Source organism: Protopterus annectens, chromosome 12.part0, assembly GCF_019279795.1.
Source record: "Protopterus annectens isolate FY-2018-M chromosome 12.part0, PAN1.0, whole genome shotgun sequence".
NCBI classification, from domain to species: domain Eukaryota; kingdom Metazoa; phylum Chordata; order Ceratodontiformes; family Protopteridae; genus Protopterus; species Protopterus annectens.
Genome location: NC_056746.1, coordinates 1,521,409,540 through 1,521,423,800, shown reverse-complemented (window position 1 = coordinate 1,521,423,800; position 14,261 = coordinate 1,521,409,540). Strand labels below are relative to the sequence as shown.

General features: G+C 40.6%; 1 protein-coding gene across 4 annotated transcripts in view; it reads left to right on the top strand.

Annotated features, from left to right (window-relative positions):
- The window catches only part of RSAD1 (radical S-adenosyl methionine domain containing 1), a 2,083,664-nt gene that overhangs the window by 1,327,364 nt on the left and 742,039 nt on the right, over window positions 1–14,261 (top strand). For 2 of the 4 annotated variants that reach the window (XM_044090484.1, XM_044090483.1), the window contains exon 5: window positions 6,228–6,593. The exons of 1 other annotated variant lie outside the window; for it this stretch is intronic. In XM_044090484.1, coding sequence (XP_043946419.1) covers window positions 6,228–6,593 — 366 coding nt within the window. The remainder of the gene's footprint in view (window positions 1–6,227; window positions 6,594–14,261) is intronic. One more of the 4 variants, XM_044090485.1, reaches the window with a different exon arrangement.

Sequence of the window (14,261 nt, the reverse complement as noted above, 5' to 3'; positions counted from 1 at the left end):
CTAACAAAGCATGAGAAACATGATCATGTATTCTAAATAAAGGGAGGCTTTAAATGTGAGATTATGATTAGGAAGAACATCTCCCTGTGAAGAGGAAAGAAAGTGGGCAGGATCAGAGTCTGAAGTAAGTGCTCTGATGGGTTAGTTAGAAGTGGGTTTTGTTGCTGGATTAATACAGAGTATCATCCACTAGACACATCAAGAAGGGCAGATGAGAGACTGAAGGAAGGAGTAAAGGAGTGGGTAAGGTGAAAGGTTTATAGTCATGTAGGCTGAAGCTGCTGTGTGCAGTACTGGAGATTCCAAGGACCCGACCAGGGAGAGAGTGGGAGCTAGTTGAGGTGTTCCGACTATGTGGGCTTCAGCCAAATGGAGTAGGACTGTACAACAAAGGATATAGTGCTGGAGGTTGTCATAACCATGGAAGAGGGAAGTAGAGTTGCCCAAGTGAAGGTCTGTTTAGCCAGTAGTGATAGGGTTGCCACCTTTTCAAATGCCCAAAGTGGGATATTTTTTGTAGACACATCAGATTTTGCAGGGCAAAACATACCTAGGTACAAAGGACATAACTTCACTTTTTTGCCAAAATAAAATCTTATTCTTGCAGCATTTGAGTTACTTATTCTGTTTCTTATAACATTTAGATGTTTTCAATACAAAATAACTATTTTATGCAACTATTAAAGAAAATATAGGAAATATTTTTGTCCTAAAATCTCAGGACATTTGCCATTTTTCAGTTTTTTGCAGGGCTCAAATGTCGAAAGAGGGACTGTCCCTTGCAAAGTGGAACAGGTGGTAACCCTAAATAGTGATGATTTCACTGTGTGGTTCAGAATTGGATCCCAAGGACAGACAGCATGCTGAAGGATTTTAGGGTAGTTGATTATGATGTGCTGAGAAGAGGGTTATAGCTGAGTTAGGAGATTGGAGCTAAAGTGGCAGAGAAAACAAACTGTAAAAAAGAATCAAAGATGGTAGTATTCACGGTTGTGGAGAAAGGTTTGATGAAGAAGCAAAAAGGCAAAAGGGGCAAAGACTAATGTAACAATACAGGAAGGCGATGTTGCTGAATAGCACAAAGGCAAGACATACAAGTGGTGGAAGGGAGGTGATATGGAGGTGGAGAGGGCACAGTCTATGGAGCCAAGCGAAGGGCAACAAAGGAGTTGAGGGGAGGAAAAGCACAGGCTGAAAGAGAGTTGGCAGAGAGGATCAAAAAGCCATGCAAAGTCTTGACTTTTTGCTGTACACGTAAAGGAGAGAGAGAAACCACAGAAAAAAACTAAGGTACTGAATGAACACTGTTTCACCCTTTGAGAAGGAGCAAATGATTTTGTGCCAGAAGGAAGGAATGCCTCAAGAGGGGAAATTGTGCTGACAGCAAGATGAAAGAAGAGGGAACTGTCTTCTCTAATGACGTAAAGCACTGGGACAAAGACGGACTGCCTCCTAGGGTCCTTCCGAATGGGGCCATTGGGCTGGTAGACCCACTGATAGGGCCTTTCATTAAGTCAGTGATCAACGTGGAAGTACGTCAGGACTAGAAAACAAGTGGAATGACTTTGTACAATGCAGAGGGGAGTAGGAGAAATCCAGGAAACTACAGTCCTTTTAGCCTAACAGCAGTGGCTCAGAAAGTCATGGAAAGAATCCTGAAGGGAAGGCTACTTGCTTTTCTAGAGGAAAACAATCTCAGGGGCAACATGTACTCATGAAGAGAAGAAGCCACAACTTGTCAGTCTTACTTGATTCACTTTTATGACTGTATTGCAGGAGAACTCGACAGGAGAGTTCTGGTAATCATGGTCCATTTGGGATTTACAAGATCTGTCACTGTCACACACAAATAGAAGCTTGGAATACTAGAGGGGTTAGGTGCAGGAACAAGGGTGCTGCATGGTTGAATGGTAGAGTACAAAGATGTAAGGGAAGCAATGTCAGGAATAAAGAAAGTGGCAGATTGAGTGTCCTGGGTCCAATACTCTTCAGCTTGCTCATTTCAGACATCTGAGAAAAATCTTTTCTGATAACATAATGTGGGTGCAGCAGAGCAGGATAGGAGAGTGTCAAAGCAAAGACTGAAGCAGAGTGAAGCACATGCCACATGTGCCATATAAACCTTGGTGTGAAATATTAACTGGTGGGGTGGAACTGATGCCAACAGAATAGCAAAAGAATAAATATCGATCTTACATGGACTGTGCCACCAGGAGCAGACTGAGAGGGTAGTGACAGCCGCAAACAGAGTTCTCTAGTACTTCCTCAGGAGATAGATTCCAGATGCAAATAAGTTAATGGTCATCCTGAGTTTGGATTTTGTTGAGCAAAACCTTCCATACTGTATGCAATTCTGACAGCCAATCAAGGATCCCATACAAGGAGAGAAACATCTGCCTGCTAGAATGATTCCAGTGGACCAGGTGTGTGTGTGTTATGGATGGAGGGGGAACAGATATGTCAAAGAGAACTTAGGATTGGAGCACACCAGAAAAGACAGGAGGGACACGATATGAGTGCACAAGAGTATGTCAGGAAGAAGTGAGGGAGTTATCCTGAACATACAGTATGGGGGGATATGATATAAGTGCACAGGATTGTGTGAGGAATATATGAAGGAAGTTTCCTGAAAAGGAATGATGGGGTGACATTTTGAACACCTAAGACACTTCAATTCTCCCAACTGGGTCATTAACTCTTTACAGTAAATGGTTAGTACCAGGGGATATGACTGGACCATACCCTAAACCCTCAGTATCACAGCAAAGTAACAAAAAACAAGGTAAACAAACCATTATTGTAGTCCAGGAAAATCTCCCATTTACTGTTCCCAAAGGGGAGATCTGATATTGGCAATGGGCCCTTCTCCCATTAGTGCCTTCTTCCTCGGGAAAGAATTTCACCTAATTCTAAACCATTGCCAACAACATCTGTAGATTTGTAACCCTCAATGACTGTCCTTTCAACAAAAAATCACTGTGTTTCAGGAAACCATACCTTTTTGCCAGCAGACTGTTAGTAACACAGCCAACATACAGCCTCGTGTTTCTTTCAGATGTCTACACAAAACTAAGAGAGGCACTGAACATGCTTTTTCTGTTTCAGACCTCAAAGTGTGAGAACATGTACCCAGTCATATAAGGGACAATATGTCCTACCCTTCCTTTTGGAAAGAATCAAAGGCCTTTCTCTTTAAGAAAGCTAAATGTAAATGCCTCCTGTAAAGGTGGCATCACTAATCCTCACCAACTCTATAATTCCTCTACTCCTACTGTACTAGAGATACAAAGTTGTCTCAGTCTATATTACCAACTGATTCTGAAACTACAAACATCCTCTTTACCATGTAAAGATTGTACACTGCTAAGTTGCAATTTAATACTTTTGCCATCATTTAACATATGTGATTTCAGTTGCATGGTATTCTCTTTTTGTGTTTGTCTACCTCTATTGTTGTATCCCTGAATTTTACAGTGTAGAATTCTACTGAAAATGCAAATGATCTGCGTATATAAGTGTTCCACTCCAGTTAACAAATTAATACATTTTACAATTTGAGGCAAGCATTTGAGGATATTGTGTAACATTACAACCCTAGATGAGGTTTCAGTTTTGGGACAACTGTGTGTTAGAGAGGGCTAATGCTCTCACTACGTTGTTCTGTGACTAGCAATGAGGGCGCTGGAGAAGCTGGCATGAAGGGTGGGAATAAGCAGTTCATGCCAGCTGGCCCACCTGTAGCATGCAGAATAATGGGCCATGATATGCATGGCCACCATGCCATGTGCTCAGATGGTTAAGGACATAGTTCACTTGGAATAGAACAGTGAATGTCCTGTGTATGTCAGGTTTGCTGCTTGAGGCAGAAGAAGTAGGGCAAAGTGATAGTAACCCTAATAGCTGTCTGCATGATAGCTTCCTGTGACCATTTCTCACCCATGAGGAACAAATGGGCTAACTGGGTCATAGGGGGAGTGATGGCTTGCCAGCTTGTGGAGGACATGGCACAGAAGAAGAAAAGAAAAGATGAGGTTGTTATCTTTCTTTGATTTTTTTGTCACTTTCCTTTGATTTGTTTTTTTTTTCAGTTCTTTGGGTGTTAATCAAGTTTCCTGTAGTAATTGTCATTGTTTTATTCACTTTAACGTGCAAAAGGACAGAAAAAAATATCCTTAAATTCTGAGCTTCATTGTTAGGGGGCAAATACATGGGCTAAGTGCTGTATCTGCTTTCACTGTTGACAAAGAATGTTCTGAAAATTAATAAAGGGGTAGGCAGACATTTATGTCACATCAAGAATAGAAACCACACTTCTTCCTGACAGAGCGATGCCCGTAGCACATGTAAGTGTTCATTGAAGCATAACTGGGTATAATAGAGCAATGTGAGTTTCTTTTATAATTATGTAAGCAAGAAAGTAGAAAGAGTATGTAAAGCAATAAATTCATTTTAAGATACTGAAATCAGGAATGTTTAATCGAAAGATGTCATTTTGGTGAGTTACACGTGTAGATCAGAATCTGTTCACCAGGCTTGAGTGTATTTTTTTTATATTTTGGTCATGAAAATTTGAAAATCTGTCTCTGTTGTATTTTTTGAACGTTGAGAAACCCAACCAGATGACATAAATACTTGGATGTGAGTTCAGTGATGAACTCCTCAGTTTATTTTTCATGTTGCATTATAACTACATTTTGTAGTTTTGTTAGAGTGAGGGATTTTGAACATTATTATCACCTGCATGTAGATCAGTTTATGACTCATGGGTTTACGCTATTTATATGATTCATTCACCAAGAAGTACTTTGCAGAGAGTATGAAGAATACACTGCTTGGAAACAAAACTTTTGTTAGGACTGAAACATGTTTATTCGTTTCTTGCAGTAAGATGTGATTAACATCATGTTCTGTAATATTATTGTTACATGTTCTAGGGTTCTTTTTAGGGCCATGCTGAGAATGCAAAAATGTGAAATCCATGGAGTTTCTCAATAGACAACTTAACAACTGCTGATGCTGAAGTTAGTATCTACCTCTGTTTGCCCTTTCTGTGTGAAATCATTTTGTTCTGAGTTTATTAAGCCTGGTACTAACATTACTTTTGTGATTATGTTTAAATTAACATAATATGAATTGTGATTTAAATGTAATTTGACATCAATTAATTTGTAGTATATGCTCTAATTATGATAAAAAATTATTAAATTATATATTCTGGTTCAGCAAGGCTGTATGGCGAGACCCGATCCTAACAATGCACCGCCTAAGCATTATCACCACGTTTGCACTAAAAGCAGAAAGCACTGTGTAGTAAACAAGCAACAGCAGGGCATGAAACAGCTTCATTTCAGCTCCCGTTTCTCCTGCTGTATGTTGATGTATACAAAGTTGTTGTTGCGTCTTTCGGCTTTTCCCGGTTAGGGGTCACCACAGCGGAACTCCGGTCCGCTAATGATTGGTAGCTGATTTTTACGTCCCGAGTTACCAGCCCTGACGCACAACCTTCAACGAAGGTACACCTATTTCAGGCATGTCTCCACGCAGAAGACGCTCTAGCTGAGAATCGAACCGGACAGCGTCTTACTGTGAGGCGACAACGCTACCGCAGCACCACCGCATAGTATTTTGAATTAAATTGTTTCCTTTAGACAGAGAATACGTAAGACATCAACCACTCCCTCACTATTTTACCAGCTTTCAAAGCCAGAACAACATGTCACGTTTTTTTTTTTTTAAATATTACTTTTGATTAATTTGTAGTACATGGAGATTTGTAAGTGAGCCAGGAAATTGTAACCCTGTATTGTGTGTTCTCAGTATGGATGCTAAGAATCACCTCTCAAACTTTGTTCTTGAGGAGAATTTCTTAACATCCATGTCCTCAAACACGTAATAAAGTGGTTATGATGGTCAACCCACTCATAATCCTCCATATTTAGTTTACTTTTTGGAAATAAGAGCTGCTATGCATAATCTCAGCTAAGTTTCACTGTAAAAGGATACATGATCCAATGGGACTAATCCAGCTGTCAAAACTTTTTAACTATATTGCTCTCAAAATAATGCAAAGCTAAGCAATGTTTTACCATACCATGGATTTAATTTATTTGAATAGCCTTTATTTGCTAAGATGTGTTTAATAATTTACACTAATAAATTGTAAGGAGATGCGTTACTTTATGGTAGAACTCATGGAAATTTTAGAGTAACATTAAATTTTTTCATAGTCCATACAGGATAAAGACCTTAAAATCCTTGGAAGGAACCATACTGCTAACGAAGCCCTTCATATGCTTGCAGAAGCTAAAAAGCTGTTTCCAGGACATAGTTCTGTGGATGTCATTTTTGGTCGATCTGGCCAGACCCTGGAATTGTGGGAAAAAGAACTGCAGGAACTGCTACAACTGTGTGATAACCATGTATCCCTTTATCAGCTCACTTTAGAGAGGGGGACACAGCTATACAAGCAGGTACAGAATGGCCAACTGAGCATGGCTGAACCAGAAATTGTGGCCACAATGTATGAAGCAGCACGCTTGATTTTGAGAGAAGCAGGATTTTACCAATATGAAGTATCTAACTTTGCTAAAAATGTAAGTTCTGTCTTGGAAGGAGACAAGTCAGTATTTTTATTACCTTTTTAGCTGTCTGTTTTTTTTTGTCAGCACTTTATACTTGTGTTTACCATATATAATACATGCATTTCCTCTGTCATAGTTACACAGTTGGCTAAGGCTGACTACTTATTCAATTATGTCTGTCTTTGTCCTATTCAATCATGGGTTGTCAGATGGAATTGGATCTAACCTCAGCACCAGCACTGAAGCTACTCAGTTCCAGAACTCTGACTCCTCCTCTACCCATAATTCCTTCCACTTCACCTTAATACCCCAGATTTCGTTTGCCACTTGAAGATTTTAGCCACATCTATGAGGACTCATCAGCAATTGTATACTTTGCGATCTTTCAATACTCCTGCCTCTACTGTGAGATTTCCCTCTCTAGTTTCTAACTTTAGAGATAAGATTTATATTAGAATTAAGATCTCTTTGATAGGATACATTTGTTAGATTGTTAGGTATTAATAGTGTGTTGTATTATTGTGTGTATTTTTTCTATAGTGTAGGCTTTAGTATAGTGTATATAGGTGTTATTATAGTGTGTTTGCTATTTTTTATCTTTAACTATATATACATATTTAGTAGAGTGTGCAGTTTGCATTTGGCATAGATAGGACTGATACCACAAATATGTCTGTCAGCCAAGGGTTTAAGAAGTGTTCCCAAATGAGGACACAGTCTCCCTCTCCAGGATACACATATGTTGTGTGTTTACTGTTTGGGTGCTGCCCATCTGGACACTCCATGGCAAGCTTGTGCCTTCTTCAGCTGTAGGACTATCGAGACCAGGAGGGAGAAGCTCATAGTCAAGGGGCCTTCTCCTACCACAGACAGGGTTTGCAGTTACTGCAGCTTTACAGCCTCTGTGGCCTCTTCTCCAGGCAGCAAGCTAAAGGCAAACATAAGGAGAAAGAAAGAGAAAAAGAGAAGGAAAAGTTGAAGGAAAAGGATCAATCAGATTCTGAAGGGTCGAGGAAACATTCCCTGGTTCCAACATTGCTGTCTGCTTTGGATCCGAAAAATCCTTGATGATAAGAAACAACAATTTCTCGGGTCCATCCCTCACCTTCTCAGTCCTGGTTCTCTCTGGATCCACTGAGTCTGAGATTACATTCTCCCATTCTCCAGCAGTGGAGGTATTTGAGACCAACTTCGGTGGCATTGTCTACTCAGTCTTCCAGAAGCCTCACTGAACAAAAGGTCAACAAGATGCTAAGCATGTTTGTTAGAATACAGATCCAGCTTGGGGTTCTCTCGGTACCATCACCTGAGAATGTACAGAGTCTTGGGCCAGTTACCCCTCCTCTGGTTCCAGTGTACCCTTCAGACCCAACTGTCCAGGAGCACCTTTTCTGGAGATGACAGTCAGTGTTGCTTTGACTTCGACAAAATCTCTTCCTCTTTCAACTCTATTTTGTTTGGATTCAGAACAGACTTGGAACTAAAACTTTGGTTCATGGATTCAAGGGAATGGGTCGACTCGGAAGTTGCCGGGGCTTTCTCTTCCCCTCTGGACCTCAGTAGTTGTTAGTTCAGCTCCAAGATCAGTTTTGGAGTTGAGACCCATTGGTTCTGAGGTATTTATTCTGTCTGCAGATAGGAGGAAACCTACAGAGCAGAGGGCGACTTCCCCTTGAAAGCTTTTCAGAGTCCTATCAATGCCAAGACAAAAGGCATTTCCATCCAGTTCAGTTCCATCCGAACCTTGGCAGGACTTGGTTTCTATTTTCCATCACCATGTCAATTAGGAACAGTTGGTAAAAAGGCTTCTGAAGCTGCATGCTATATTAGCTCCCAGTCTTCTTCAGAACCTTCGGATCTCCCACTGGAACCAGTTCATAAGAAGGAGATGCAGAAGCACATAGACTCTTCTCCAGAGTCTTTCACTGAAGACATAGACTTAGATGAAGGTGAATGCTTCCCTAGAGCCCCCGTCAGAAGACACCGCCATCAGTGAGATCCTTGAATTGATGAAGCAGAGGAGGGATGGTCCGCTGACAGTCCTTCACCAGATGAGTCTCTGTGTTCCTAGAAGCCTTTGGTTCTGCCTCAGCATTGTCCTGGGTGCTGCCAACCATTGACACCCTCATTGACCTTATATCTCAATGGACATTAAAGGACCCTGATGTGGTGGAACCTATCCCCCCAAAAACCTGACATGTTGTTGGCAGCATCAAAAGAAAGAAAACATTGGAGCAAAGGTCCAATGATGGATGCAATGCTGGTAGCAGCAGCCACTAAAAAGGAACTGTTGGAGGAAAGTTCCTTAGTCCAGCCTCCTAAAAGGGAGTCTAGGGCCATGGACTGGTTTGGGTAACAGATGTACACTTCAGCAACTTTCACACTTTAGAGCACTGAATTATGTAGCCCATGTCACTAGGTTTCAGAGACCTGACCAAAGAGCTTTCCAAGTCTTTTGACTAACCTGCCTGCAGAATTTCATAATACCGTGGATTCCCAGCTTTCTACCTTTCAGAATACTTCCAGCATAGCCATGCGACTGCTTTCTAATGCAGCTGATGGCATGTCTAGAATAGCAGGTACTGGCATCAGCATGCCTGGATATATCTCTCTGATTTTTGCCAAAAGCTTTATGATGTCCTTCATCAATGCCCCCTTTGATAGCTGCACTCTTTTTGGACCAAAAGTAAAAGACATGCTAACCAGGACTGAATAAATTGGAAAGACTCTTTCTCTGCAGTGGAATTCTGTTTCTCCACCCCTCAAAGCACTTTTTTTTAAAAAAATCAAGGGTTAGAAGAAAATGTGGTTCCTTAAAGTCACAGAGTTCTTATCATGATAGCCCTTGGGATAGCCCTTCTCGTGACAGAGGAGGAGGTAACTACAATGGACATTGCCCTAGAGGCAAAGGTAGACTTGCACAACTAGGGCTTTCACAGTCACTTTACTAAGAAGCCTATCAACACCCATGAAGGGCTGCACAACTGCTGCACTCTGGAGGCAGTCGGGGGGGACACTTTTCACTGACCCACAACCATGGCAAAACATAACAGATTCTTGGGAGCTAAACATAATTTCCAGAGGGTGTTCAATACTCCATTTTACCTTCCTGCAATAAAGAAGAAGAAAGCTCCAGATGTTCCACCCTGTGAATGGGAACTCACAGCAGCAGAAGTTTCCAAGCTGCTAAGAAAAAGAAACCCAGCCGGCCCCCAAAGACCATTTAGAGTCTGAAGTCTACTTGAGTTTCTTTTTAATACTCAAGAAAACAGGAGACCACAGACCCATTTTGGACTCGAGTCATTTAAACTAATTTGTGAAACAGACAAAATTCCAGATGGTCACAAATTAAAATATGTTGTCTCTTTTGAGAAAAGACAATTGTTTATGCTTCATAGATCTCGAGAATGCATACTATGATGAAAAGACAGAGAAGTGTTTGATGAAATTCCTCCATTTATGGGGCAATCATCAATGCAGAGCTCTGCCTTTTGGTCTCAGTACAGCCTCCAGGGTTTTTACCAAGATAATGGCAGTGGTTGCAATGCATCTTTGCCTGCTAGGGATCCAAGTTTTCCCTTGTCTTTATGATTTACTCCTAACTGCTATATCCAGTGCCCTGTTATTGAACCATATAGACCTTCTGCTCCATCTGATGCAAGATCTGGGGATCATAGTGAACTTAACGAAAAGTCATCTTATCCCACCTCAGCAGCTAGTATTTACTGGGAGCCACCTGCATTCAAGTTCACAGATTGCCAGACTTCCCATTTCAGAGTGCTCTCCTTGCTCCTCACAGCCACTCAAGTACTGCATTATCCTTTACCTGTGGCAAGACTAATTCTTTGTCTCACAGGTCTTAATGGCTTCCATTATCCTCTTGGGTCCACTAGCCAGGTTTTACATGAGGATGCTTCAATGGACTGTAGCTGTGCAGTGGTCCCAAAATGTTCACCCTCTACATACAAAAATGTTGTCTCTCGAATCTGCAGACAGCACATCTCCTGGTGGATGAAATCTCCTTCGGTGACAGAAGAATGTCTATTCCAGATGGATCCACCTGTGGCTGTAGTAACCATGGACATATCCCTTCTGAGGTGTGTGTGTCAGGGGGCATTTCGAAGGGAAGATGGTCCAAGGTGCTTGGTCACACCCAGAGGTCAGTCTTCACATCAGTATCTTGGAGATGAGGGCAGTCCTCCTAGCATTGCATGCATTCCAGGATGTCCTCCCCAAGGATGTGATTTCTGTACAGTCAGACAACATATCTGTAGTCTGTCACATCAACAAACAGGGAGGAACACATTCCTATCCCCTGTGTCAAAAGAACTTGATGGTTTGGCAATGGGCAATATCTCCTCAATGGTTTCTGATAGCAATACATAAACTGGGGACAACCATTGTATGAGCAGACAAATTGAGCAAAATAATCTTCATGGCTCACAAGTGGTCACTCATCCCATCAGTGACCACCATGATTATTTGTTGCTGGGGCCAACCTTGCTGTGGTTTATTTGCATCCTACCTAAACAGCAAGTGCAGCAGTCACTTTGCCCTGGGACAGTCACTGAGAGATGCTGTACTTCACAGTTGGCCCTCAAGTGTCCTCTGTGCCTTTCAGCCATTGCTGTTAATGAACAAGTTCATAAAGAAGGTAAGAATGTGCAAGACCAGAGTGATCCTCATTGTTCCCTTTTGGCCCCCGCAAACATGGTTCCCCTTCCTATTCCCTCTACTAGTAATATTCGGCATGGATGTTGGACCACTATCAAAACCTTTTAACACATCCATCCGGACTGCTTCCTGCAGACCAAAAATCTATAAAGTGAACTACTTGTTTCCTCCAGTTCTAACCTTTGCCTGAGATGCCAGGCTCCCAACTCCTGTGGTTCAGATCATGTCAGTGTTGCAAAAAATAACTCACTAAGAAAATTTATCCTAGCGAATGGAAGATATTTTCCCTCTGGGCTATGTCAACAGGTTTACATCCATTTTCTGTTCCTGTCCCTTCCATTTTAGAATTATTGTCTGAACTTTTCCACAATAGCTCAAGTTATTTGAATATCAGAGTGTAATTGGCCACTATCTCAAGTTTCCACATAGAGCAGAATATAGCTGTAGCTTCCTTAAGAGCCTCTAAGGCTTTTTTGAAGGGAACTTATCTTCTATGACCTCCTGTCAGAGATACAGTACCTCCTTTGGATAGTATTATCATGCTACAGATATTTACTCAACCACCCTTGAGCCGGCAGCATCAGTTGATTTGAAGTCTCTCTCTTGGAAGACAATTTTTCTGGTGGCTGTCATGTCAGACAGACGGATTTCAGAGATGCAATCACTTTCCTGCAAGCCTCCTTATTTGGTATTTTGTAAAGAAATTGTTTCCTTGAGAACTACCTCATCTTTCTTCCTTAAGGTGGCACCTGAGACTAATCTAAATCAGTCAAAAAGTCTACCAGTCCTTTTTTCCCAAATTCTTAAAGAAAGGAGAATACATTTTACATATGTTGAACGTTCATTTTTCAGCTTACATTCTATCTTCATAGGACCAAGCAATTCAGAAAGTCTGAGCAATTGTTTGTTGCTTTCTCATAGACTAAATTAGGCAAAGCAGTTTCTAAGGTTACTCTTTCCAGATGGTTATCAGACTGCATTTCTTTTGTTTACAATAAAAAGGGCTTATCTCTGCGGTCTAAACCTAAGGCTCATTCCACAAGTACAGCGGCACCATCACAGCCATTTCTAGTAGACTACCTGGTGACATTTGTGCTGCAGCAACTTGGTCAACAGTTCACACATTTGTATCTCACTACAAGCTGGGTGTACAGTTCAGATCACTCTTCCTTTGGTACCACCATTCTCAGGAAAGTCCTTCTTTGATACCACTCAGGTAAAACAGCTTGGGAATCAGTCTCATGGCTGAATTGGATGAAAATAGAAAATACTGCATACAGAAGTTAAGTACTTACCATAATGATAGATCCATGTTGTTTGATTTTTCTCAGGTTCAACCACCCTCTTGCCCCCGTCCAAATTGAAACAAATAAGATTCTGGTGACCAGGTTGTTCTCTGGTACACCCTGACTGTGAGCAGTTGTTATTGACTGTCTTCCAGTCCTACCTTTTTACCTGTATACTAAGTTTAATCTTGAACATACAGTAGTTGCTATGTATTATTTTACTAGGGCAAACCTGATCTGCGGTACTAAGGTGGAGTGGAGGGAAGTATGGGTAGGGGAGGAGTCAGAGCCCAAGAACCGAAAAACTTCAGAGTCAATGCTGAGGTTGGATCTGATTGGATGCAATAACGCATGATTGAACCAGATGAAAATCGGATGACATGGATCTATCATAAGTACATAACTTTCATTTCTGTCACTCCTCTATAAATGCAATTGCCTTTACTTCTTTATCTCAGTTTTAATTTCCTTTTTAGAGAAGTTTATTTCAGTTTAACTGTCTTAAAACCTCAGCTTTGGCCGGCTAAGAACCTGGTGTATTCAACTGGATGTATAAGAGAATTTAAGTACCTTTATCTGCTCTTTTTTTCAAAAAAATACAGTATTTAAATTGATTTTAACTGTGTGGAAGGAATATTAACTGAACTGGAAGTTAGTCAGTGTTTGCTGAATTATGTTATTTGCTAGTAATTACAGGTGTGGGGGGGTAGTCACAATCTTTGATTTCCTGTCCTTGCATATTTAAGTGGTACAGTGTGAAATATTTTCTGCTTAAAACCTCAGCTTTGGCCGGCTAAGAACCTGCTGTATTCAACTGGACGTATAAGAGAATTTAAGTACCTTTATCTGCTCTTTTTTTTCAAAAAAATACAGTATTTAAATTGATTTTAACTGTGTGGAAGGAATATTAACTGAACTGGAAGTTAGTCAGTGTTTCCTGAATTTTGTTATTTGCTAGTAAGTACAGGTGTGGGGGTAGTCACATTCTTTGATTTCCTGTCCTTGCCTATTTAAGTAGTACAGTGTGAAATATTTTCTGCTTAAAAACCTTAGCTTTGGCCGGCTAAGAACCTGCTGTATTCAACTGGACGTATAAGAGAATTTAAGTACCTTTATCTGCTCTTTTTTTTTTCAAAAAAATACAGTATTTAAATTGATTTTAACTGTGTGGAAGGAATATTAACTGAACTGGAAGTTAGTCAGTGTTTGCTGAATTTTGTTATTTGCTAGTAATTACAGGTGTGGGGTAGTCACATTCTTTGATTTCCTGTCCTTGCCTATTTAAGTGGTACAGTGTGAAATATTTTCTGCTTAAAAATCTCAGCTTTGGCCGGCTAAGAACTTGCTGTATTCAACTGGACGTATAAGAGAATTTAAGTACCTTTATCTGCTCTTTTTTTCAAAAAAAAATACAGTATTTAAATTGATTTTAACTGTGTGGAAGGAATATTAACTGAACTGGAAGTTAGTCAGTGTTTGCTGAATTTTGTTATTTGCTAGTAATTACAGGTGTGGGGGTAGTCACATTCTTTGATTTCCTGTCCTTGCCTATTTAAGTGGTACATTGTGAAATATTTTCTGCTTAAAAACCTCAGCTTTGGCCAGCTAAGAACCTGCTGTATTCAACTGGACGTATAAGAGAATTTAAGTACCTTTATCTGCTCTTTTTTTCAAAAAATACAGTATTTAAATTGATTTTAACTGTGTGGAAGGAATATTA